Source organism: Sceloporus undulatus, chromosome 9, assembly GCF_019175285.1.
Source record: "Sceloporus undulatus isolate JIND9_A2432 ecotype Alabama chromosome 9, SceUnd_v1.1, whole genome shotgun sequence".
NCBI lineage: Eukaryota > Metazoa > Chordata > Lepidosauria > Squamata > Phrynosomatidae > Sceloporus > Sceloporus undulatus.
Window position 1 is genome coordinate 33,952,628 of NC_056530.1, and position 25,017 is coordinate 33,977,644.

Below are 25,017 nucleotides of genomic sequence, written 5' to 3' on the forward strand. Positions count from 1 at the left end.
CCAAGGTGACTTGCGCGCATGCGCAACAGCGTCGCAAGCCTGACGCCGACCGCCCTCGCGAAGGCCCGGGTGAGGGCGCCTTGATGCCCACACTCATCATGGCGGCGTCGGAGTGACGCGCGGCCTGACGTCATCCGGCGCCGGAAAAGAAGATGGCGGCGCTCAGGTCCTTGTGGCGATGCAGGGCACCTTCAGGGTCATGGCTGCAGAGGATGGCGCTGGGGGCAGCGCCCAGCAGGTAACGCGGGCCCTCCTCGCCCCGGCAGGGAGATACAGTCCTTGCAGAACCAGAGAGCAATACGAAGCTCCGTCAGGCGAGAGGTTACTAACCAGACATGCAGGAACTCCCTATCAAAGCACCTCCATTGACAGATGGCCATCCAGCCTCTGCTTAAAGGCAGCCGCCAAGGAAGGAGACTCCACTGCACTCCCAGGGAGCACCTTCCACTGTTGAACAGATGAGCTTAATGTCAGCAAGTTCCCCCAGAACCATTAAATATGTGTATAATAAAACCCTCCCTTGTGTTTAAAGTATCCTCAATCCCTTGCCTAGCCTCCTCATCTGGAAGGAAGCGTAAAGGGAATTAACTTCCATTATCATTAAGACATTAAGGTAATGCCACTGCTTGATGCGAATCATTTAGTGCTTTATGCTCCTTCCAAGACAAATGTCACCAACTGTGGGGATTGTTCTCTTCAAGTTTTTGGATGTCCCTTAATACTACATTCTCAAAAGAAGAGATGTGATGTGATTTAAAGGGAATGAGAACATCGTCATAAACCCTGCAAATAAAGGAGGGCTGTAGTTCTCTTTGGCCTGTTACAGACTGCCAAAATAAAGCTGCTTGGGGTCTCTTTGGAGGTATGCTGTTTAAATGATGCATGCATCCTAAGTATCCGGAAGCTGCACCAAAGCTGCCCTCCAGTGCTTAGGAATGGAGTGTGGCTTTGGTGCGATCTCCGGACTCTTAGGACCCATGCATCATTTAAAGAGCATACCTCCAAAGAGATCTGAAGCAGCTTTATTTTGGCAGTCTGTAACAGGCCTTAGATAAATCAGACTATCTTAGGCCCTATACAGACAGCCAAAATAAAGCTGCTTCAAGTCACTTTGGAGGTATGCTGTTTAAATGACGCATGAATCCTAAGAGTCTGGAAGCTGCACCAAATCTACACTCCAATCCTTAGGTCTGGAGCATGGCTTTGGTTCAGCTTCTGGACTCTTAGGACGTATGTGTCATTTAAACAGCATACCTCCAAAGTGACTCGAAGCAGCTTTATTTTGGCTGTCTGTATCAGGCCTTAGTGAAGTATACCAACGGCTAAATGATACTTCTGGTTATGTTCATCTGAAGCAGGATCCAACCAAGGCTATTCAATTTATTAGCAAAGTTTCAATATCTGTTTTGCTGCTTCTATATGAAATTTCCAGGTCCCATTATAAGAAAATGTATACCCAGATATTTAAAACAGTAACATGTTCAATAAAATCATCATCTAAATGCCATCTATTTTATTTATTTATAATGAATGTGTTCCTTCATCATGAGCTGTTTGCTGGGTCCTCATTCCCTCTTCTTTTCTTCAGAGGAAAGCAGTGGCAGCCTGATGTGGAGTATGTCCAGCAGTATGGAGGTGCTGTCATGTACCCCAGCAAAGACACAGAGAAATGGGTTCCTCCTCCATGGAACGGTGAGTTTCCTACTTGGAGAGATCCTGAAATAGTTACTGTATAAATGGGTTGGATATGGAGGTAGTAATAGTCTGTCAATGTTGTGTTATTACATTTTGAGAAGTACAGTGATAGGAACCAGGACAGACAGCCATTGTGATGTGATGGTTAGAGCCCCCTTCTCCAGCCAGGTGCCCTCCATATGTTCTAGACTGCAGTTCCCATTGGCCCCACCTATTATCCAATTTTCAGTGACAGTACAAGTTCCAATCTAAAACATGGAGAGCACTGCATTAAGAAGGGCTGGACAGAATATTGGGTTAGGAAAACCTGAGCACTAGGTAAACTTTGAGTTGACAAGTCTCTTTCTCTCTCATACTAACCTAGGGCCCAAACAGACAGGCCAAAATAAAGCTGCTTCGGGTCACTTTGAAGGTATGCTGTTTAAATGATGCATGTGTCCTAAGACACATAACCATCCATTATAAAGCCAAGCTCTCCCTCCAGTCCATCTCCCTTGGTCCAGGCCTCGGAGGTAGAGAGTAACTGCTGGACCTCATCCCCTTTCCCTCCACCACTCCCTTCTCCTTTTGTGTCATGTCTTTTTAGATTGTAAGCCCGAGGGCAGGGAACCATCTGATTAAAAAGATTGTATGTACAGCGCTGTGTAAATTTACAGTGCTTCATATATAAAGGTTAATAATAATAAGAGGCTGGAAGCTGTGCCAAAGTCACGCTCCAGTCCTAAGGATTGAAGCACAGCTTTGGTGCAGCTTCTGGCCTTGTAACATGCATATGTCATTTATATAGCATACTTCTAAAGTGACCCGAAGCAGCTTTATTTTGGCCTGTCTGTTCAGGCCCCTACTGAACTTGGATTTATTATTAATTTACCTATATTTGTTGGTTACATTTATATCCTACTGTTTCTCCATTGAGGCTCTCCTCTTCCCTACTTTTTCCTTATAAGAATCTCGTGAGGTAGGTCAAGATAAGCAAGAGATCCCCTGAGTCCCAGGACAATATTCTGATCACTATATCAGCCTGATTCATCACAGAATATTCTCTTATTCCAAACAAAGAAGATATTTCTCTCTTTGATTTATAACTGTCAAAGGAGAAAAGAGAATGAGGAAAAGGACAATGGACACATATACAGTATAACTGCCCACTTTCTTTGAATTGGGAAAAGTTGCTTTCTTGAACTCCCTGGTCCTGATGGCAGGGGATCCTGAGTGTTTTAATCCAGAGTAATAACTTTCTCAAATTCATCTCTTCCTGCATTCCTTACAAGCAGTTTGACTTACCTGTTCTCTTCTGGACTAAACAGACAAAGATCCTCCATTCGAAAAGCAAGTTTCCAACCTGACTATCAATTTTGGGCCACAGCATCCTGCCGCTCATGGCGTCTTGCGCTTGGTGATGGAGCTGAGCGGGGAGAGTGTGAAGAAATGTGACCCTCACATTGGCTTACTTCATCGGGGCACAGAGAAACTGATAGAGTATAAGACCTACCTCCAGGTAACTTGGTTGGGTGGTTTTCACGAAGTAAAAGAAAAGCCAGTGTGGTGTAATAGTTACAGAGTATTTGACTGAACTTGGGATTTCCAAGTTAAAGCCCCTCACTGAGCCATAACACTCAATCCATGACCCTGGGTCATTCCTTCTCAGTCTGCCCAACCTCATGAAGGTATTGTACGATGAAGAGAAATAGAGCCATGTATGCCACCTTGATCTACCTGGAGGAAAGCCATAACGACGGCTGCCTTCAAGTCGCTTTTGACTTACGGTTACTCTCAGGCAAAATTATCATGGGGTTTCTTTGGCAAGATTTGTTCAGAGGAGATTTGCCTTTGCCTTCCTCTGAGGCTAAGAGAGTGTTACTTGTCCAAGGTCATCCAGTGGGTTTCCATGGCTGAGCAGGAATTCAAATCCTGGCCTCCCGAGCCATAGTCCAATGCTCAAACCAATACACCACACTGATTCTCACAGCCACAGTACAACTGTAAAAAAATAAATTGGTGCTTTAAAAAATTACAGTAGTTGATGGATGAGTGCAGTTTGTTTAATCTGCCACAATTTTGTAGCTCTTCTGTAATCTTTTTCCCTTTTCCAGAGTGCATATCTATATCATTTTTGCTTCTAGAAACAGTGTAGTGCTTAGTGTTTAAAAATGGGAGCATTTTCTTTATTTAAAAAAAATCTCATCAAACGCTATTACCACATGATTCTTGGTCATGTCTCCATCGGTATTAAACTAATCATTTCTATTTTAGGCTCTACCATATTTTGACCGGCTTGATTATGTCTCCATGATGTGCAATGAACAAGCCTACTCTTTAGCAGTGGAGAAGCTGCTCAACATCCGTCCACCCCTGAGAGCTCAATGGATCCGAGGTGTGCAAACAAACTATCATGGGCCGGTTAGCTTAGGAAGCTGTGATTGCGTCTCCTTCTTTGGAGGACTTTAAACAGAGGCTGGATGGAGATCTCTTGGGGGTGTTTTGATTGTGAGTTCCTGCATGGCAAGGGCTTGTGATTTCTCCCAATTCTATGATTCTATGAAATCTATGCAACACATGTTGTGAACAATCATCGTACTGATGCATGCAGACTGTTTATTCCACTCTTTAGACAAACAGACAAATAAGACAAGAATGGATAGGTTTTCCTGATGCCCTACTCCAGAATTATAAGATGTGTCTAGACAAGATGAAATTCATTAATTAACAACAAACCAGTAAGAGTCTCAATGTGCTTAGGATACTGGATTAAGCTTTAGATAAACCATGAAATGCACTGGATGAGCTTGAGCCAGGCATTTTCACTCAAACTGACTTTGGGCAAGTCTTTGGAGGAAAGCTAAAATACAAATGTGACAAATGAATTAATGAAACCCTGGTTTAGCGCTGGTCTATGATCCTGGTTTGTACAAGTTTACTATAATTTAATATCACAGAAGTCTGATTCTTAGTGTAAGTGAGTTTGCTACACCAGGGGTAATGGGAGTATGCACCGACATGGTTTGGGGAGATCTTTTTTTTTTGGGGGGGGGGGGACACAATAAAAGACTCTCTTCTCTCCATTTTCAATTTTCATCATTGATTAAATATGATATATAAGAATAAGCTTCCATTTCCTGTGACATCCTCCCAACAAACTTTTGTTCAGATCACTGTCCTGTGTTAGCTTTTCTGTCTTGCATTATAAGCAGTTTACAGTAATTAATTTCACATCAATTGATTTTCCTTTTAGAATCATAGAATCATAGAGTTGGAAGAGATCACAAGGGTCATCCAGTCCAACCCCATTCTTCCCAATCAAAACATACCGGACAGGTGGCCATCCAACCTCTGTTTAAAGACCTCCAGGGAAGGAGACTCCACTACACTCAGAGGAAGGAGTGTGTTTCACTGTCAAACAGTCCTTACTATCAGGAAGTTCCTCCTAATGTTGAGCTGGAATCTCTTTTCCAGTAGCTTGCATCCATTGCTCCGGGTCCTAGTCTCTGGAGCAGCAGAAAACAAACTTGCTACCTCCTCAGTGTGACATCCCTTCAGTTATTCAAACAGGGCTATCATATCACCTCTTAACCATCTCTTCTCCAGGCTGAACATCCCCAGCTCTCTTATGGTATAGTGTTTAAAAGGAAACAAAATGAGGAAAAGAAATAAAATATGAATGCAGTGATAACAAAGGTGCCTTACAGGGATACCCAAAATCTGCTCTTTGAGACATTGTCTCACACTGCCTAATGGTAGGGCCAGCCCTAAGAGGACCATGTCCTCGATTCAAAGTTAGCAATCTATATGCATCCAGCCAGTGTATGTGAAGTGGTTTTTAAGTGTCCGAAATGCTCTATGAACAGAAAGCAACAATATTATGCTGAAACCCTAAGCCACTTAGCGTAGACCGTGTTAGCGTATACAGTACATCTTATCACATTCTTCCACACAAAAATGAAAAATATTGGCACTTTTCCCCATGCTAGTGATGAAGAGAATTTCTGTATGTTTTCTGAAGGGTTTTTCATAAAATCATCGACTCATATAACTGGAAGGGGTCTTATAGGCCATAGAGTCCAGCCGCCAGTGCAGGATCTCCAACTAAAGCATCCCCATAAGATAGCTTTCCAGCCTCTTTTTGAAGATATCCAAAAAAGGAGACCCCACCACCTCTCCAGGCATTTGGTTTAATTGCCCAAAAGCTCTTACTGTCAAGAACTTCCCTCTAACGTTTAATCAACTTGATCTTATCTCTGAAGCAGCAGAGAACAGACTAGTGTTGTTTTTTTAATTTAAAAAATTGGAGCATTGGATGGGGAGTTTGCATCTTTTTGGTCCATAATGCTGGCCTTTTGTACTTGTTGGATGTGTTTGATTTAATCGGGGGGGACGGCGGACGGATTCATTTTGTACAGAGTCTTCTTGCACAAACTGAGCAAATTTACACATGTTATTGCTTGTGTCTGGGACAGAAATTATTGCCAGTTTGTTTGATGGGATACCCCTTTTCTTGACAAGGATAAATTGGCAAACACTCTATGCCTTCCTAAAATGTCCCTTTGATCACTTTTTAGTAGATATGCTTAGTATTGTGTTGTTGAACATGTTTCTGGTTCCCAGTCTTCCTTCTCCTTCCTGCAGCATCCCTGGTTTCTGTATTTCTTTAGCTGTCAGGATTCCAGGGCCCTCATCCATGCAGTTTCTAGGCCAGCTGGGGCTCAAGGCTACATCAAAATGGAACATGATCACATGTTCACCCAAACATCAGTTTATTGATTACATGGGGACATTGAGCAGTATGCAACAATAAAACCAAAGCAAAGGCTAGGTTAGATCACATCTCTTAGCTCAGGGATGGGCAAAGTGCAGTCCATGGGTTGCATGCAGCCACCCAGGGCCTAATTTTGTGGCCTCCAGAACCCCCAAGGATGAAAAAAAGTTTTGTTCCAAAAACATTTTTGCTCTGAAATGCCCAAGAATTAGTTTTCATCATCTTTGGAGCTCCAGACTCAAATGAAACTTTGCAAAATGTTCCCAAAATCTTTTTTGCCCTCTAGCAGCCCAGGAAATCCCAAAAACATTCTCCAATGTCCCTTTCAAGGCATTTGGGAGCCAAAAAAAACATTGTTTTTACTTTTGTGGAAGCAGGTGAAGGGGGGTGCAGCCCTCCATTGTCTCCTGGAGGGTTAATGTCTTCTACATCTTCATCTTAGCTGATCAGAGTAGCCCTTCATCTGAGCTGCTGCCCACTGTGGCAGATGAATTAGATCCTTCCCCAACAACCCCGGTTCACCGGGCTATAAAGGATGACTGAATTCACCTCACCGAGATGAGACCAAAGAATCTGATGTTTCCTGAGCTTTAAATATTCTTTCTCCCCTGTTCTGGAAAGTGATGGCATTGTAACAGGCCAAACAGGAGAAGATCACCCCATCCTAACTAACAAAGGAACAGTTTCCAAGCATTCTAAGATAGAAACATTCTTATCTATCCCTCAGTATGAGCTGACCTTGCACAGCCTATAAAGAAAGTGAAACAACTAAAAGCTACATTATGATACAATCAGCCCTCCTTATCCACGGATTTAAGCATCCACGGCTTGAAAATACTAAAAAAAAAGTATAAATTCTAAATAGCAAACCTTGACTTTGCCATTTTATATAAGAGACATCATTTTACTATGCCATTGTGTTTAATGGGACTTGAGCATCTATCGATTTTGTCATCCACTGGGTGGGGGGTGGTCCTGGAACCAAACCCCAGTGGATAACAAGGGCCTACTGTATTACTGGCTAAATACCTGCATCCTTAACTAGTAAATGCATCAAGCAGACGGGGCAAAAGGAGTGGGCAGAGGCTGCTCCCACCCCAATTGCTGCAGGAACGCAGCAACTGCATGCACCTGGTCCCAGTCCGGGTTGCCACTGTAGTCTTGGGCGAGGCCACCGAAAAGGAGCTGATTTTTTTCTGCTTCTTTTTGGCCCAGTTCTTCTGGGTTGGGATGGGCTTCGTGTGGCTTCCAGCCATGTGCATAGTATAAATGCCATATCCCCCTCAATGCAGCTCTTTCACCCACATGCTTCAAGCCTATATTATGCATCCCTTAAGCATGAAAAAAAAAGTGTATAGAGTGAATATGAGAGCTAAATATACTTGTCATCAACTCTTTTGGAGATTCTAAACACCTACAGTACTCATCCTTGTCTCTGCCTTCTTGCCAGTTCTCTTTGCTGAAATTACACGCCTCTTGAACCACATCATGGCCATTACTACACATGCCCTGGATATCGGGGCCATGACTCCCTTCTTCTGGATGTTTGAGGAAAGAGAAAAGGTAAGAAGTCTGTAAAACTAATGATTCATAAGACACAGGCATAGGAATGATGGACATTGACAGGGCTCTATCTTGTCTGTCAAGCTCTATAAAATTAGTAGCCCATGTCCAGATATTATAATCTCAGTCTGATGAAATTATTCCCCAACCAAAAATGAGCACTATCTTTCTCCTTCCTTTTCTCTGAGGCAATCTGGTGCCCACAGATTTTTTGGACTGGAATTTGCATCAGCCCCAGCCACCATGGCCAATAGCAAGGGGACATGAAAATTGTAATTCAAACTGTATGGAGGGCCACTAGGTTGCTTTTGCTTTATTGCAATTGTTAAACTATTGTTTCTCTGTCTGCACTCTGATTTCAAATCAGGATCAAACTGTATTTGAGGTGGTAAAAGTCTAAGAGGCATCAAAGAAGATTGTATCAGTCTTGATAACTAGATTCCTTTTCTCAGGCCCACCATTAAGAAGATAAGTTAGCTCTTTAATTATAGTTAGATACCAGGTACAGGGCCATCTCCATAATGGCCCAATTCCTGTGGTAGTCATGGGACTGTGCTAAAATATTTTCTTTCTCTTCTGTCTTTTTCTCCCTGCAGATGTTTGAATTCTATGAGCGAGTTTCTGGTGCTCGGATGCATGCTGCTTATGTCCGCCCAGGAGGAGTCCATCAGGTAAGAAGATTGCTATGGAGACTAGACAGGTGATCAGCAAAGTAGAAGGAGATGGGGCATCCTACAATTAGAGGATGAGTGGGAAGAGGGAAAGATCTGTACCTGTCACTACACAGGGAGTATGGGGAAGAGAAAAGTTGGAGTGAGATACATCCATTTTGAAGGTCATCTCCACTGTGGTTATCTGCCTGACCACAGTCAAGTGAGAGGACCTAAAAATGCAATGTGCAGTGTGGGGCAGATTCAGATGGACAAAGGCATTCCTTCAAGTACTCAGCTCCTAAGATTAGTTGGATTCATGAAATTAAGCACCATTTTTTTTGAACTACACTTCAAAATTAATCAAGAAAGGAGATAATCCCTCTTTACCTCTATTCCAACACTGACAATAGTAGTTCATGCTGACCCATCTTCTGTGTCTACCTACAATTGAGGGAGAAGAGAACAAAGTACAAGACAGAACAGCAGTGTTCAGCAGGCTACCTGTGGGAGGTTAATGTTCAGCTGTAAACCAACCTTCTCACTTTCATCCTTGACTTTCTTCAATGATTACTCCAAGTCTTTGCTATTTTCTGCTAGTAGTATGCTGTCATCTGCATATCCTGACAATTGATGTTCATTGCTTCAATTTTCAATCCTATACATTCAGTGTACCAGTTAAACAGATAGGGTGATAAAATGTAGCCTTACCTAATCCCCTTGCCCATTGGAAACCATTAATTTCTCCACATTCTGTCCTGAGGGTAGTCTCTTGTCCTGAGTACAGATTATGCATCAGGACAATCAAATGTTGTGACACAAACATTTCTTTTTAAGAGTGAGCCATAGTTTTTCATTATCTACACAGTAAAAGGCTTTGCTGTAATCTCTACAGCATAAATTAATTATTTTCTGAAATTCTTTGGTGGGCTACATTATATAACATATATTTGCAGTATGATCCCAAGTGTCTCTTCCTCTTCTGAAACCATCTTGGATATCTGGCATTTCTTGCTCCATAAGTCTTTATGACAGAATTTTGAGCACTGCTTTGTTTGCATAGGAGATTAATGCAATGGTCCTGTGGTTACTATACTCTCTGGTGCACCTTTCTTGGGGACTGGAATATATTTTGAGTGTTTCCAATCTGTGTACCATTTTTTCCCCATATTTGTTGGCAGATTTTAGTTAGAACTAGAGTAAATTCTGCCTGACTAGCTTGAACCAGCTCTGTTGGTATGCCATCAGTGGAGATTTATTTCTCCCACATGCCCTGAATTCAACTTTCACTTCACTTTGTAGGTTCATTTTCAAATGGTTCTTCCTTAAATTAATTCTATCTTTTTTCTGAAGATGTAAAAAGAAAGAGACCCCACTATGAACTCTTTCCATTCATATATTCTTTTCTTTCTTACCCAATTCTTGTACAAGAATTGGGTAAGAAAGAAAGAAAAGAATATAAGAATGGAAAGAGCTCATAGTGGGGTCTCTTTCTTTTCACATCTTCAGAAAGAAGATAGAAAGCTACCTGCTTGAGGTGCTGTAGCTGGATTTCCTGCACTGAACAGGACGTTGGACTTGATAGCCTTGGAGGCCCCTTCCAACTCTGTGGTTCTATGAATTAAAACCAAGGGGCCACCTAATCCAGCCTGCTAGAGAATGGGGGAACCACTGCTTTTCCAAACCCCTGTACTATATTTTCAACTTATTCTCATCTTGCCTTCCTTTTTCTCCAACACTCAGGACATGCCCCTGGGCCTGATGGACGATATCTACGAATTTGTGAAGAATTTCTCCATCCGGATAGATGAGGTGGAAGAGGTGAGGCTCTCTTGACGAACAGGACTGGCTCTCCCTGTGTTATGTTTTTGTGTGACTTCTCCAGCAACTGCTAAACAGCTGTATTTTGGGTGGCTTTCTAAGGCTGGCAAGAATATTCATTCTTATTTGCCTCCCAGTCAAAACAGATGTGTTCTGACAATCAAGAAAACCAGTTGGGATGGAAAAGGGACTTGAACATTTCCATAGGAAAGGCTAGATAGATAAAAATCTGGTTTCAAGAATTACTTTTTTCAACCTCTGCAGCAACTCAACTTAGTATATGGATGGTACTCCATGGCATCTCAGCCAAACAACAACAAAAAAAAACCCCACACTGTTGGAGATGTAAACAAGAAGTAGATGCATGCCTTCATATGTGGTGGTTGTACCCTGCAATACTGGAGCTCAGTTTTTAAAGAAATCTCTAAAATCATGGATCAGAAAGTAATTTCACTGCCTAGTTTAACACTGTTGTACATTTTCAGGGAAGAAAAGGAGAACTTGCCAAATGAAAAACTAATTTGCTCCCTGTATTTAGCAATGAGTATAGTTACAGCCAGATTTTAGAAAGACTATTAAGTTCCTACAATCTTAGATTCTGATCAGATGGGCCAGAATAGCATGGACTTGTACTATCTTGGCGCAGGTCTCAACCCGGATCTCCCTGGGCTGGCATATGAACGGGTAGGTGCTTATATGCCCACCCATCCCTCTGGCATGGACTGACTACCACCATGCACCCCTTACCTCCTTCCACCATTGCCACTAGTGAGAAGACCTCTGTCACGTGTCTGATGTGGAAATGGGGCACCTGGCTGCACCCATGTGGCCAGGTGCCTTGTTTCCACGTCAGACGCTGAGATGGGTGTCTTCTCACTAGCAGCAAGGGCAAAGTGTGGTAAGAAGACTTTGGGGCAGTCTGATCTGCCAGGGTTTGCCTCAGAGGAATTTTATGGCAAACAGCGGGTCATTTTGATCCAGGCTAAGGCCTCTTTGGAATTGGACTTGCTCCACCTCCAGTCTGTCCAGTCCCAGCCTGGGGCTAATGGTGCTTAGGCCAGGGAGAAGATGGGCTTTTTGGCCTGTGTGATTAAACTTTGAGGTATAACACTCATGGAGAAACTAACAGCATGCATCAGAAAATCTAGAAATAATCAAATAGACAATTTTACAAAAGCTGGTATCCTTTTGTTTTTTGTGGGGTTTTCAGGCTATGTGGCCATGTTCTAGAAGAGTTTCTTCCTGATGTTACTAGACTAAACTCTTCTAGAACAGGGCCACATAGCCCGAAAACCCCACAAAAAACTATGGATGCCAGCCATGAAAGCCTTCGACTCCACACTGGTATCCTTTTCTTAGGTGCTGCAGTAATAAATAATAGTCATGTTTACCACTCCCTAGCTATGAATTACAATAATAATAGTCATGGTTGCCACTCTCTATGAATTGCAATCTCTGAAAAGATCTGATGTCAGGATGTATCTTGTGGATTTAATGTCATAACGGTTCTCTGTGTGCATCTTTGTTTTGCGCATTTAGTTTCTCTCAAAGTTGTTTCTGATTTATTTCTCTTACACTGTGGTATGCCTTGCTTTCTCTTTGTATTTTTGGTGACTTAAATAAAATATTAATACATTTGGGGTGGGGAGGGAACCGATCCTTACTGCTTCCTTTCTTAAGTACAGCCCACCTTTGGTAGATCAATTATTTATTTACTTTGGGTATTTATACCCAGTGGGCCTTAAAGGCTCTCAGAGCAGTTTGAGGTAGTTAATCTGATAGTTCTCAGACTTGCATTTGCGATGGTGATCTGGTGGTGATAAAACTGCTCATTTGGGGCTTTTTTTCCTTTCTCAATCTGTTGCAAGACTAAACTTATGTCATCTTTTCCCTCTGCAGATGCTCACTAACAATCGAATCTGGAAGAACCGAACTGTCGATATTGGAGTGGTGACCTCAGAGGAAGCCCTCAATTACGGCTTTAGGTAGAAAACTCGACATTCAAAGTGGGCCTCTGGGGTTAAGCTGTGAAACGGCAGGCAGGAATGATGACTTGCCGGAGATGAGTGGGCTCAAAGGAAAAAAGGGTGAAACCAAATACTAATATATATTTACTTTAAATGTTTCTTTCATCAGTTAAGCCTTAGGGAGGCATTTCATCCTTTTAAAAACAGAGTATATAGAGTGGGAAACCATCAAATAACAGTGCAACGGTAAAGAGGGTGTAGCCATCTAAGGCAGGGGTGGGCAAAATGCAGCCCCCTCAATGGGTCAAAAAAAATTTCCACACCCCCCCCCCCAAAGCATGCGGTATAGAGGATATTTCCACCACATTCCACCCCCCCACCCCCTGGGAAATTTAGGCCCATGAGAGATCTTTTGTTAAAACAGGAAGTGACTTCTGCTTCCTTCCTGTTATTAAAGAGATTTCTCCCAGGCATAAAATATCCCAGAAAGACCTCAGAACGTGGTGGAAATGCCCTCCATGCCTTTTGTAAAGCATTTGAGAGCATGTATGTATGTATGTATGTTTTAAGGGAGTGATGTCCTCAAGGCCTCCTTGACATGTGCTTGGACTGGATGGCCCTTGTGGTCTCTTCCAACTCTGTGCTTCTATGAATCTATAGAGCATTTGAGAGCATACACACACACACGCACGCACGCACACACACACAGATATATTATAAGGGAGTGCTGCCCTCAAGTCCTCCTGGGAGGCTAATGTGGCTCCCTGGTCTTCCACGGTTTCCCACCCTGAAGCCTGAGGTTCTTCACCTTCGTATATAGCAGTGGCTCCCAACCTTTGGGTCGGGACCCCTTTGGGGGTCGAATGGCCATTTCATGGGGGTCGCCAGAGACCATTGGAAAACACCTATTTAATTATAGTTGTGAAGTAGCAATGAAAATAATTTAATGAGTTTGGGTCACCACAACATGAGGAATTGTATTAAAGGGTCGCGGCATTAGGAAGGTTGGGAACCACTGGTATATAGATATGGTTTATTATGTTCTGCAGATATGGGCACTTCTTATGTCATATAAATGTGGAGGCATGGCTTTTTTTAAGTTTGATAATTTTTATACTAAATTACTTTCAAATGTCACCTTACCCTAGCCAAGATCCCAGATTTACAGTGAACCTGTGGCTGGCCTTGCCAGGCTAACCAACATGCCCTGCAGGCATGTAAAGAAAAAGGCTAATGTACATGTGGACAGTTGTGGCCTCTAGCTGTTTTTTAAGCTGCAACATTTTTGATGGGAGTTGATGGGAACTGCTGATGGGAAGTGCAGACTGCAAACATTTAGTACACCAGAATAGCCCTTACCTCTGGCTAAATATGGTTCCCTTGTCAACTTGCAAGCAAAATCTGGAGAAATTGGGAGCTGACCTGAGCCTTGGTTTTCTCAGTGCGGCTTAAGTACCATCAACTCGAGCTGTGGTTCTGAAACATATGGTTGTACAAACTGATTTGCAGAAAATCACTGGCTATTAGGTGTTTAGACATAAGAATGAATAACTTGAACAAGACTCTGGTTGTGTGTTAGTATGTGTATGAGTTCTGAGAAGCTCAGTTCAATGGTTGCATACTCCAGGCTTCAAGATTGTGGATATACAACATAGAACTTAAAGGGGGAAACATGATAGAGTGATGGAAGAGAGAATGAGTTTTTTGGGAATACAGTTTAGTTTAATTTTCATTCTGGCCTGCAGTGAGCAGTGTAGTTTAGTGTTCTGTGCCATGTCCAAGAGACAATCCATCTGAGAATAATTTATCTAAAACACCTACTGTATCATCTTTTGAGTCAGTGTTGTGTAACTGTTAGAGTGCTGGACTGAGACTCAAAAGATCCAGAGTCTCACTGAACCATGAAACTCAGTGGGTAACCTTGAGCCAATTACTCCCTGTCAGCCTGACCACAATCATGGATGGGGTACTTTTCAGGATATAGTAAGAGGAAAATCATGTACATCTTCTTGAACTCATGGATGGAAATGCAGAATATATGTAACTACACAATAGGTAGAAAATAGTTTGAACCTGGCTTTGTGGCAAAAGTTATTCCTTCCTGCACATCATGTCTCTTTCCTTGGCAGTGGAGTAATGCTTCGTGGCTCAGGGATTCACTGGGATCTTCGTAAAACCCAGCCTTACGATGTCTATGATCAGGTGGAATTTGATGTCCCGATTGGGTCACGGGGTGACTGCTACGACAGGTATGATTCTGATTCAGGGAGGGGAAGGGGAATTTACCTCCATACATGCTACTCACTCTGAAAATCTGTGTCAGATTTCTTTGTAGTTTGTCATTGTACATTGCTGTCAAATCAGCCAAATAATGCAACCCTATGAAAGAAAGGTCTCCAAGACACCCTTTCATCAACTGTCCTGTTCAGGTCCTGCACACTTTGATTGAGTCTATCCACTTATAATAGGGTCTTCCTCTGTTCTTACAACCTCCCTCTTTATGGAAGTATTATCATTAGTCATATTGTCTCATGATATAGCCATGATATCTTTTGTAATTTTGGCTTCTGGGGAGTGTTCAGGGTTCATTTGCTCTAGGACCTATATATTGATCATTTTGGCAGTCCATGGTATTTATAGAACTCTCCTCCAATATGATATTTAAAAGAAATAGATTCTTACCATAGTATGAAAATCAGAAATACTGTGGTAGATCATTCAGAGTCTCCTCCATCCCTGTGTCCCCCCCCCTCCATTGGAATGACTATCTGTACACTCTGTTTCTATGATGATGATGATAATAATAGGGTTTATTTATATACCGCCCAATCACTGGGAATCCAGGCAGCTTACAACAGAGGGGATAATAGACGGTTCCCTGCCCTCAGGCTTACAATCTAAAAGTCATGACACAAAAGGAGAAGGGAATGGTGAGGGGGGGGGATCAGGTCCAGTAGTTCTTCTCTCCCTCTGAGGCCTGGACCAAGGCAGATGGACTGGAGGGAGGGCTCTTCTTCTTCAGCCTAGCCCTGATGGAGCTGGGCCAGCCTAATTTTTTCCCTCATAGGGAGAAAAGTTATGCAGGGAGGAGCCTCTTCTTCCAGGCTAGCCCTGATGGAGCTGGGCCTGCCTGGTCAACTCCCTCACAGGCCAAAGGATGGCAGTTATGTTCTTGCCATTCCAAATGGCATAGGCGCGTTACAGACGGGCCTAAGAGGCGCCGTCCCTGCACCGCGATTATGCGTGAGGGGCGGTGCTTCCGGATGTGCCTTGCCCCTCGCGCGTAATCGCTACGTCAAAATGGTGGCGACCTATACAGACGGGCCCAGAGATTTTTGCTTGGCTTACTAGTCAGAAAAGCAATTGCAGTCATCACCACTGCTCTCTCTCTCTTCCCTGGTCTGTGAATGAACATGTGTCAGGTTATTCCAGAAGGTACCTCCTACACAAACCCAATCATAAGGCAAAGCAAGCACCCCTTCTTTTCCCAACATGTGGCCCTCTATGCATTATTGGCATTCATGCCCTGGACCCCTAACCAATATGTGGTAAGTGTTGGCAAAAATTCAGCTTTTTTGCCCCCAAATAATTCCTGTGGATTTGAAGAGCATTTCTGGGCTGTTTTGGGACAAGATGAGACCTTTTTCCAACAAGAAATGACCAGGAAGTCTATTTCTAGGTTACCTATTAGATAAAAGGCTTCTCCTGGGCCTAAAATGGCCAGAGGGGAAATGGGGAACTCTCTCTTAGTGGGCAAATATATAGAAACCTGGCCAACTACATCCTTACAGTCTATCTTAGATTTACGTAGCAAGTTGCATGTGAAATTTTACTCTGTTCCTACCTGGTTCCTATAACCAGCCACATACCTGCCTTTCTCTCGATAGGTACCTGTGTCGCGTTGAAGAGATGCGCCAGTCGCTCCGCATCATCTTGCAAGCCCTTAACAAGATGCCCGAGGGGGAGATCAAGGTGGATGATGCCAAGATCTCTCCTCCAAAAAGAGCAGAGATGAAGGTAAAATTGAGCTGCCAGGAGGGCAGCACCCCCAACTGTTGAACAGAGGAATTTTTCAATTAATCAATCAATCTTTATTTACAGTCAATAGACCCGACAAGCCATGCTATAACGGAAAGCTATATAAATAGAAAGATTACATATAACTTAAAATCATATAAAATAGAAAGCTTACATAAAAATATGGGAAGCTTACATAAAATTAAATTATTAAATTGGGTTACAACATTGGAGATTATTTTGAGTAAATACAGTACTCAAATTACAGATCTACAGTATGTTGCCATTGGCCTGACTCCTTTTTGATAATTTGATCTCTCTAATTTTAACAGTTAAAGACAACATTTCTGCAACAAACAAGGTAGTAGTCATGCATTTGTAAGTTTGAAGGGAAGACATTGCATCTCACCTTAGTGAACAAGATGCAATATCTTGGAACAGTTAGATTTTTAAGGTTGGAAAGGTGACAGAAAGTTCTTGCATAATAAGTGTTTAGGGCATTGGGTGAGTAAGAGGTAATAGAATTTTCTCTTTTCATCTCTTTTTCCCTTTTCATCTCCACTCTTGTGAGAGGCATAATTTGCCTTCTGTCTAAATTCTATGCTAGAGCCATTTTCCCCCTCTTCTTTCCAGACTTCCATGGAAGCCCTTATCCACCACTTCAAGCTGTACACAGAGGGCTATCAGGTACCCCCTGGAGCTACTTATACTGCCATTGAGGCCCCAAAGGTAAGCAGTCTTCACCAGTTACACACAGAGTAGTGGTGGCAATGCTGTGAATTCCCCCAGGTGTTGGTGAAATATAGCTTCCAGAGTACTTCCCACTTGACCATGTTGTCTAGGTTTCTCAGAGCTAAAGTCCAATAACATCTGTGAAGCACCAAATTACAGGAAACAAGTGGGACTTTAACAAAATGCTGAAGTGTGGAAGCATGCTTTCTTCCAGGATATGCCATTTCACTGCCATCCCTGCATACATCTTTGGCATTCCCAATAAAGCTCTCTGTAGGTTTCCTCCCTAAAGATTTTTTTCCTTAGTCAAGAAAAATAATAAGTCAGAAGGGATGTGACTACACCTGAGATGGGAAGTGGAATAGGAGGGGAAATATAGGGGCGTACACAAGGGACATTTTTTCTTCCTCTTCCACTTCACATTTCAGGTGTAGTCAAATTTATACCAGGAAAACTGCAACCTTTAACAGCGTTAAAATTGATCAAGGACAGAGAGTACTTCTAAGTCCCACAGAACTTTGGCCAGCCCTTCCCTGAAGAGATTTTTCTATAAAGCAGGGATGAGGAGCTATTATCCCTCAGATATTTCTAGTCTACAGCTCCCAGAAATTATAGCAGTAAAGAATTAAGGGAAGTGTGTTCCAAAATAATGTGATGGTTCACAGATTTCTGTATAGCATGTGCATGTCTGCTGAAGATCAAATCCCACAATCCTTGGCAACAGCTGTTGTGGCCAACACTTGTCAGAGTTCAGAAACTGAGCCTAACTTGACATTTATACCTGCCAACTCCTCTTCTTCTTTCTTGCATCCACCCAGTCCAACCAGTATAGCTGTTAATTTTGTTCTCTTCTCTGCTTCAGGGAGAGTTTGGTGTATATTTGGTCTCTGATGGAAGCAGCAGGCCCTACCGCTGTAAGATTAAGGCTCCTGGTTTTGCCCATCTGGTAAGATAAAAGAGTATTTCTGGGTTAGATATGTGACCAAGAGAAGGAGGAAGGGGGATGTGGACTCGAGCTTGCCATGGGTCTTGAACTGGTGGCCTGAGGAATAAAGAAGAGAGATGCTGTCTGTATACCACCACCCAGACAAAAGGAGGAAACTGTGAGAAATGTTCAATTGCAATGTCACTGGATTCCAGTTCGCATGATCTCTGACCATTGGCTATGTTAGCTAGGGCTGATGGGAGTTGCAGTCCAACAACTTCTCTAAGGTGACAAGTGGCCCATACCTGCTGTCAGGAAACGAGTCATTAGGCCATAATGGGCCAGATGTTAATGAACTCTGACACTTTAAGTTTTCTAACATACCTGTCTCATCAATTTGAGCCAGAGATACACAGATTGCTACTTTTCAAATGAATTGGCCTACATCTCCCACCAGCTTCGGGTTACAAGATCTGGGATTATTAAATATGTAACCCTTATGTGAGCAAAGCATGGGAAGGCATACTTCCAGATGACAGGATCCATTTTGTTGTTATTTCTATTCTTTTACTAGAACACCAAGGTCCACCAACCAGAGCCAGGTGCGGCATATGAGTCAGCAGCCTTAGGCACAAAATGGTGATTTGGCCCAGAGTCAGTTACCAGCTGCATTCTTTGAACTGTACACAGATGATCTGACATTGCCATGCAAAGCTGTGAATAGTTCCTTTTTTTGGTCTACATTTCCCTCAAAGTTTCTAGCCAGCCTGGCCAGTGGGAGTTGTAGTACAAAAAAATAACATTTCCAAGTTGGTTTACATATTTATTTATTTATTTATTTATTTACATAATTTATACCCTGCTTTTCAGCCAGAAAGTTTCTCAGAGCAGTTTACAGATAGTTAGACATTTCCCTGCCCCCAGGCTTACAGTCTAAAAAAGACATGACACAAAAGGTGAAGGGAATGACAGTGGGAAGGAGAATAAGTCCAGCAGTTCTTCTCTCCCTCTGCGGCCTGGACCATGGCAGATGTACTGGAGGGAGGGCTTTTCTTCTTACTTTAAGCCAGGCCTAATGATGCTGGCTGGCCTTTCTCTCCTTCTGAAGCCGGATGATGGTATCTGCATTATTGTAGATCAGGCATCCAACTGCCTAATCTAGAAGCAGGGAAACAGACTGCAGTTCTGAATCCAGATATGTCTCATGCACAAGTAGGAGTCGACTGAACATGATGAACATTGATCAAGTTGAAGCTTCAGCATTTCAACTAGCTCTGAGCAAACTACCTAGTCTACTGAGATATGGAGGCCAACTGAAACTTTTATTTTGTTCTGGCCAGATTAACCCTGAGATTCTACCTCCTCACTGAGAGCCTTAAATAGACAGTCTTTAAATCTTTATTTATTTATTTATTTATTTATACACTGCCTCTCCAGTGAGCATAAACCACCCACCCACCATAACCAATAAGAGGATAGCCTAGCACAGGAACATAGGAAGCTGCTGGGTTTGACCATTAATCTGCTTAGCCCAGTATTGTCAACTGATTGGCCAGCCATGACTCTCCAAGGGCAAAGGCAAGGTTCTTTCCTAGTTCTACTTGGAGATCCCTGATATTCCCTGGTGACTTCCTTCCAACTGGTAAGCATGACTGACCAAATTTAGCTTCCAAAATCTAATGAGATTAGATATATTCAGGGTGGGGAGGGTGGCATACTCTGTTATCATTGTTCATGCATTTGCATGTTCGGTGGTGGCAGGAGGCATGGGACAGGAGAGTGTAAGGAGACCATTTCCTGGGGTAAATCTGGCTTAGATTGCAGTTTCCAGTCTTTCCCCTTTTTCCTCTCTTGTTCTCTCTGAACAGGCTCCTCTGTGCTAGTCTCCAGCTTTAAGAGCTGTATGGAGGGATTGGGCCTGGATTTCACAGCCCTAGCAGCTGATCCTCTTGATCCAACCAATAGTCCTGTCTGTGTTTGAGATCTGGTTGCTGCTCAGCCTTAGTGTTCTGGAGAAGTTTGCCTTTGCCTTCAGTGTCACAGGATGGCAGTCTCTAGCACAGAGCCTGGAGAAGTTTGCATTTTGGGGACTGTACTTTCCAGAATCCCCTGTGCTGAGTGAGGGATTATGGGAGATGCATTTTAAAAAAAGGAAACATTCTCAAGTGTCTCATCTCCAGAACTTCATTGGAAAGAGCACTCCTTGTTTCAGAGCAGCAGCACAGGAAATGTTTACTCATGGGGTGGAGAGAAATTTCCCAGCTTGCCTCAATCTTGTTTTTGTTAGTCATTCTTCCTTTTGGGCTAAGAGAGCACAGCATAGCAAACCAAAGGGCACCATCATTTGACAGTGTGCTTGGCTGGAGGGATGCTTCCTTCCTTCATCATGTTCCTCTTCTTCTGTTCCGCAGTCGTTGATAGTATCTGCCTTTCTGCAAATGCCTTAGGTTTCTGCTATAGTCTGAGTGCAGATCCAGAGAGTGGTGGTTGCTCTGTGCCTAAGAAACAAACAGGAATAGAAAATTTGGCCTCAACTTGTGTCAATCCAAACAAAAAACAAAAACCCTGAATTCTATGAATCCTCTCTTTCAGTTAAGCAGATTCACTTCCTCTGTTTTTGCATTATTCTGTTCGTCTGAAAACACAAAGTGGCAAAGCAACCTCTCTGAGGTTAAATCCTCAGATGTTGAATCCTCTTATCCCCTTGAAACTTTATACCATGTGTACTCTGATGCCAGTCCCATTGGTTTAAGTAAGGCCCATTCACAAGAAAATAGTAGCATAAAACTGCAACTTTATTTATTGCCCTTGCATCAGATGATTTCACCAGACATTGCTCACATACTGTATGTGCATTTTCTTTTTATTTAAAGCAAGTTTGTAGAATGTATGAAATGTACCTAAGTCAAGCTTAGATAAAGATAAATTTGGTTTCCAGTATTACTTACCCCCAGCCCTACATGTGTAATGAGAAACAGTTCTTTAGAAGCTGCTGGACAACATCTAAGACTTGGATGTCACCTCTGTAGCACTGGCCTGGTGGCAGCAAAGCTTTTGTGCCCATTTCACTTCTTGTAGTTGTAAACATAAATAAAAACCATTTTGATAACGTAGCCAGGAAAGGATGCTCTAACCACCCCTGATCAGTCCTCCTGCCATTCCATACCAACACTGGACTCTTCCAGACTATTGGAAAAAACTTTAGCAACAGAGATCCTCACTTACTACCAGTTGATGTGTCTTTCTCTTGTCTCCAGATCCAAATTTATTTTAGTCCCTATGTAAAGCTCCAGGCATTACAGACATCTTAGTCAAACATCATTCAGCAATCATGACACTTTGGGCAGATTGGTGTGTTGGCATGTAGATCTCTTCAGAGTCTTTACTCACTGCTCTGGATGTTGAGGATATGGGCATGCCTTCTTTTTTTTAAAGACACAGTGTTTGGAAAATCTTAATGAAAATGTAAGGAACGACTGTTCCTCCCCTCTAAGCAGTGAGGAGGAGGAATGGTCAAGGAACACAGTACAAAATACAAGTATACAGCCCCTATTGCTGCTGGTACTGGGAATTGCCACTGAATGACTGGAGACAACGGAAACTTTGTCTGATTGTTTAAAGAAAGAGAGAACTTCAGCCACAAATACAGCAGCTATCTGCAACATTTACTCTGTGCACTTACCTCCATTATTTCTAATTAATATAATTAAAAAGTAAAACCATCAGTGATTTTAAAACATGTGTTATCTTCTTCCATCCCATTTCCTCCCCATTCACTTCTGCAGGCTGGCTTGGATAAGATGTCACAAGGTCACATGCTGGCAGATGTAGTGGCCATCATAGGTAGGTTTGCTTTCTCAGTTCCCTTCTGCTGCCTTTTGGAAGCCTTATGTAGCTTACTGTGAGCAAACAGGAGAGTATTGCCCCGGGAGGTAGGTGAGAGGTTTGTTAATAAACCATGTAACTTTTTACAGAACTTCAGAGTGACTTTTTAATTTTTAAATTTAATTTATTTTTATTTTTGCTACATCTCCCAAATGATATAGCCATTGACCATGCCAGCTCAATGGGTTTTAGGAGCTGTGTCCTGGAAAAATAACTTTTCTAAGCTCTGCCTTTCCAAACCTGGTTCTCTCCGGTTGCACAATGGTAGAATTCCCATCATCCCCAATTAGCATGAAACGCCTGCCATTCCTATGTTGCTGATCTTTGAACAGTCCCCAAAGCTGTCTTTGGATCGCACCTGGATGGACATAAGCAGCATGCATCTGGCCATACCTGCTGAGGATACTGGGAGTTGTGGTCCAAAAAGATAACTTTGTCAAGCCTTGTTTTATTATCAAGAGCAGTGGCAGAGGAGAACTATAACTTTCTATATAGAATTCCTGAATGTTAAAGAAAAGGTCCTCATTGGCAGTGTCCTTCCATCTCTCATCCCCTTTGTATTTTTTGAACTTCAGCTCCCATCACTTCCACAGTACGGAAAGTGGTTGGGAATAATGGAGGCTACAATCCAAACTATGTAGAGGGGCCCACACCACCAAAGGCTAGTCTACTTTCAGCAGTGTTACACTTAGCAAACTGAAGTTTCTGTACTTAATTTGAAATGTGGGGAATGGTCCTTAGCTACAAGTTTGTGTTATCGCATTTAGTTTAAAGCTTAGTAAGCCAGGCTTTCAGATCATGCTGGTTGGGGATGAAGAGGACTGGGTTGGAGACTCATATTTAACAATAACAGTTTCTGTCTCTCCTTCACTTCCACAGGAACCCAGGATATTGTCTTTGGTGAAGTGGACAGATAAATGTTGAACGCTCTTAGGCTGTGTCAGCTGAACTGAAGTCATGGGTAATACCCAGAGACTATATTTCCTTCTGCTCTGGACACTGGCTCTACCCACTGAAGAATGTATCTGCCATCTTTTCTGAGACTATCTGTCAGTATAGTCCTGTGTGACTCTCCTTGTGGCAAACACAGTGCTTGCTAAAAATTAAAAAAGAATACTCTTGGCAAACCTGTGTAGTGTAAGCAATCTATGTGTGTATGGTTAAGCAAATGTGTTGCTGTCGGAGCTTACTGTTTTCTTCTCTTCCAGCTTGTATTGGTCTCTTGTGGCTTCCTCTTCCTTTGGTTAGACTGTCATTCTCAAGTTCTCCTCCTCTTTCTCTCTTGGCCCTGGGTCCCCGTTTTAATTTTTCTTTCTCTTGCAGTAAATCTGTCTTTGGGAGCAGCTACTCTTCTTTTCAGTGTGTGTATAAAAATGACTCTTTCGCTGCTTGTGACATCTGACTGTTTTCTCTGCTGTGTCTGAAAGTCTGTGAGAAATTTGTTGGGGTGGGGGAGAACTGTGTTTCCCATGGATCACATTTGGTCTACCAAACTCAGCATCCTGAACATCTCATTAGCCCCCAAATGGAAAACCACACTCCTCAAAAGTGTATAACTCTTCATTGTAAGTCTTATGTTCTCTCTGTCCCACAGAACCTTTGAGGTCCAGAAATAACCTTCCATTTCACACCAAAATGGATCACTTTTGGTTTTGAAAAAAGTGGGTGGACCTACAGGGGACTGGAAAATGGTATGGGTGCAGCTGCCTAATTTTGTCTTGTTTGATGCAGAATTAAAAATCATACAGTCTCCTGGGGTGCAAAAACTTTCGCTGAGCAGTTTTGCTGACATATATTGTAGATACTCAGCAGGTATTTGCACAGGCTCTATATCAAAGCCTGGCTTCCCCAAAAAACTGAGGAGCTGAGGCTAGTCTTCATATGTTCTCATGTTTAAATCAGCCCTTTATTCAGAACCCTGAGGAGAGACTCTTTATTTTTACTAAAAGGATTAAAGTAGAAAACCCTGTGTTGCGCTTGGAGAATGCCCTATGTTCTCCATTTGGCATCTCCAGGCACAGTTGGTGAAAGGCTCCTGTTTGAAACTCTGGCAAGCCATTCCTCATCTTCACCTCTTTTCTGAGCTCAAGGCTGTACGACTGCCTGCCTGCTAAAGCCAAATACAGCTGCCAAAGGACTTGATAAAAAAGGTTTGGGAAACCTGTGCTCTTTCAAATGTTCTGATTCCCATCAGCTGTAGCCAGCTAGTCAGCCTACAGTCATATTGACCTTTTTAGCTGCTGCATCACAGTGTTGACTTGTGTTCCTTTTGTTAGTCTTGGCCCAGCTTCCTAATCTATTAAGTTCATTTTGAATTTTGACCCTCTCCTCTGGGGTATTAGCCACTACTCCTAATTTGGTGTCATCTGAAAATCTGATAAACATGCTCTCTAGCACTGGGTCCAGGACAGAACCCTGTGGGACCCCACTGGTCACTTCTTTCCAGGATGAAAAGGAGTGCTCAACATATGATGGAGCTGTAGTTCATCCGCATCTGGAGAACGGAAGGTTCTCTCATTCTGTCAGATAGCTCCCTACTTCACCCTTTGCTCAGCACTGCTATAATGAAGTCAAGTATACCTGGAGGAACACAATATGTGGCTATTGGTTTGGTAGCTCCTCTGACAAACTGTGATTTTGTGATGATAGCATAGGCTCACTAGGCTTGGGATGGTTTTACAACGGCTCCCAGAATCCACCAGCCAGAATGACTGTCATGCTAGCTGGTGGATTCTGGGAAATGTACTCCAGCAAAGTAATTTTTTCTAAACTCTGATTCAGACATAACATCAGTTAACGCATTTTCACTGCATTTGTGCTTCAATTGTGATCTCATATGACAGTATTATTTATGCCATCCTTTTTGTTCCACCTCATGTTCTATGATTGGTGTTTTAAAACCTTTTCCATAGAGTCTTGCCTGCATTTTTTTAAAGTCATCTCATGGCCTAGAAGCATATACCCCAGTTTTAATTTAAAAGTGAAAAATACAGCAACTAGAGGTACTCT

General features: G+C 42.6%; 1 protein-coding gene across 1 annotated transcript; it reads left to right on the plus strand.

Moving 5' to 3' along the window:
- The first annotated feature begins 55 nt into the window (after positions 1–55).
- NDUFS2 (NADH:ubiquinone oxidoreductase core subunit S2) lies at positions 56–23,135 on the plus strand. Its single transcript, XM_042439971.1, has 14 exons — positions 56–238; positions 1,589–1,692; positions 3,003–3,193; positions 3,949–4,069; positions 7,899–8,011; positions 8,608–8,682; positions 10,405–10,482; positions 12,382–12,467; positions 14,579–14,698; positions 16,337–16,466; positions 17,100–17,195; positions 18,061–18,144; positions 21,909–21,966; positions 22,888–23,135. Exons 1-14 carry the CDS (start codon positions 153–155, stop codon positions 22,923–22,925), a joined length of 1,380 nt encoding a protein of 459 aa, XP_042295905.1. The 5' UTR covers positions 56–152; the 3' UTR covers positions 22,926–23,135.
- Positions 23,136–25,017: the final 1,882 nt, after the last annotated feature.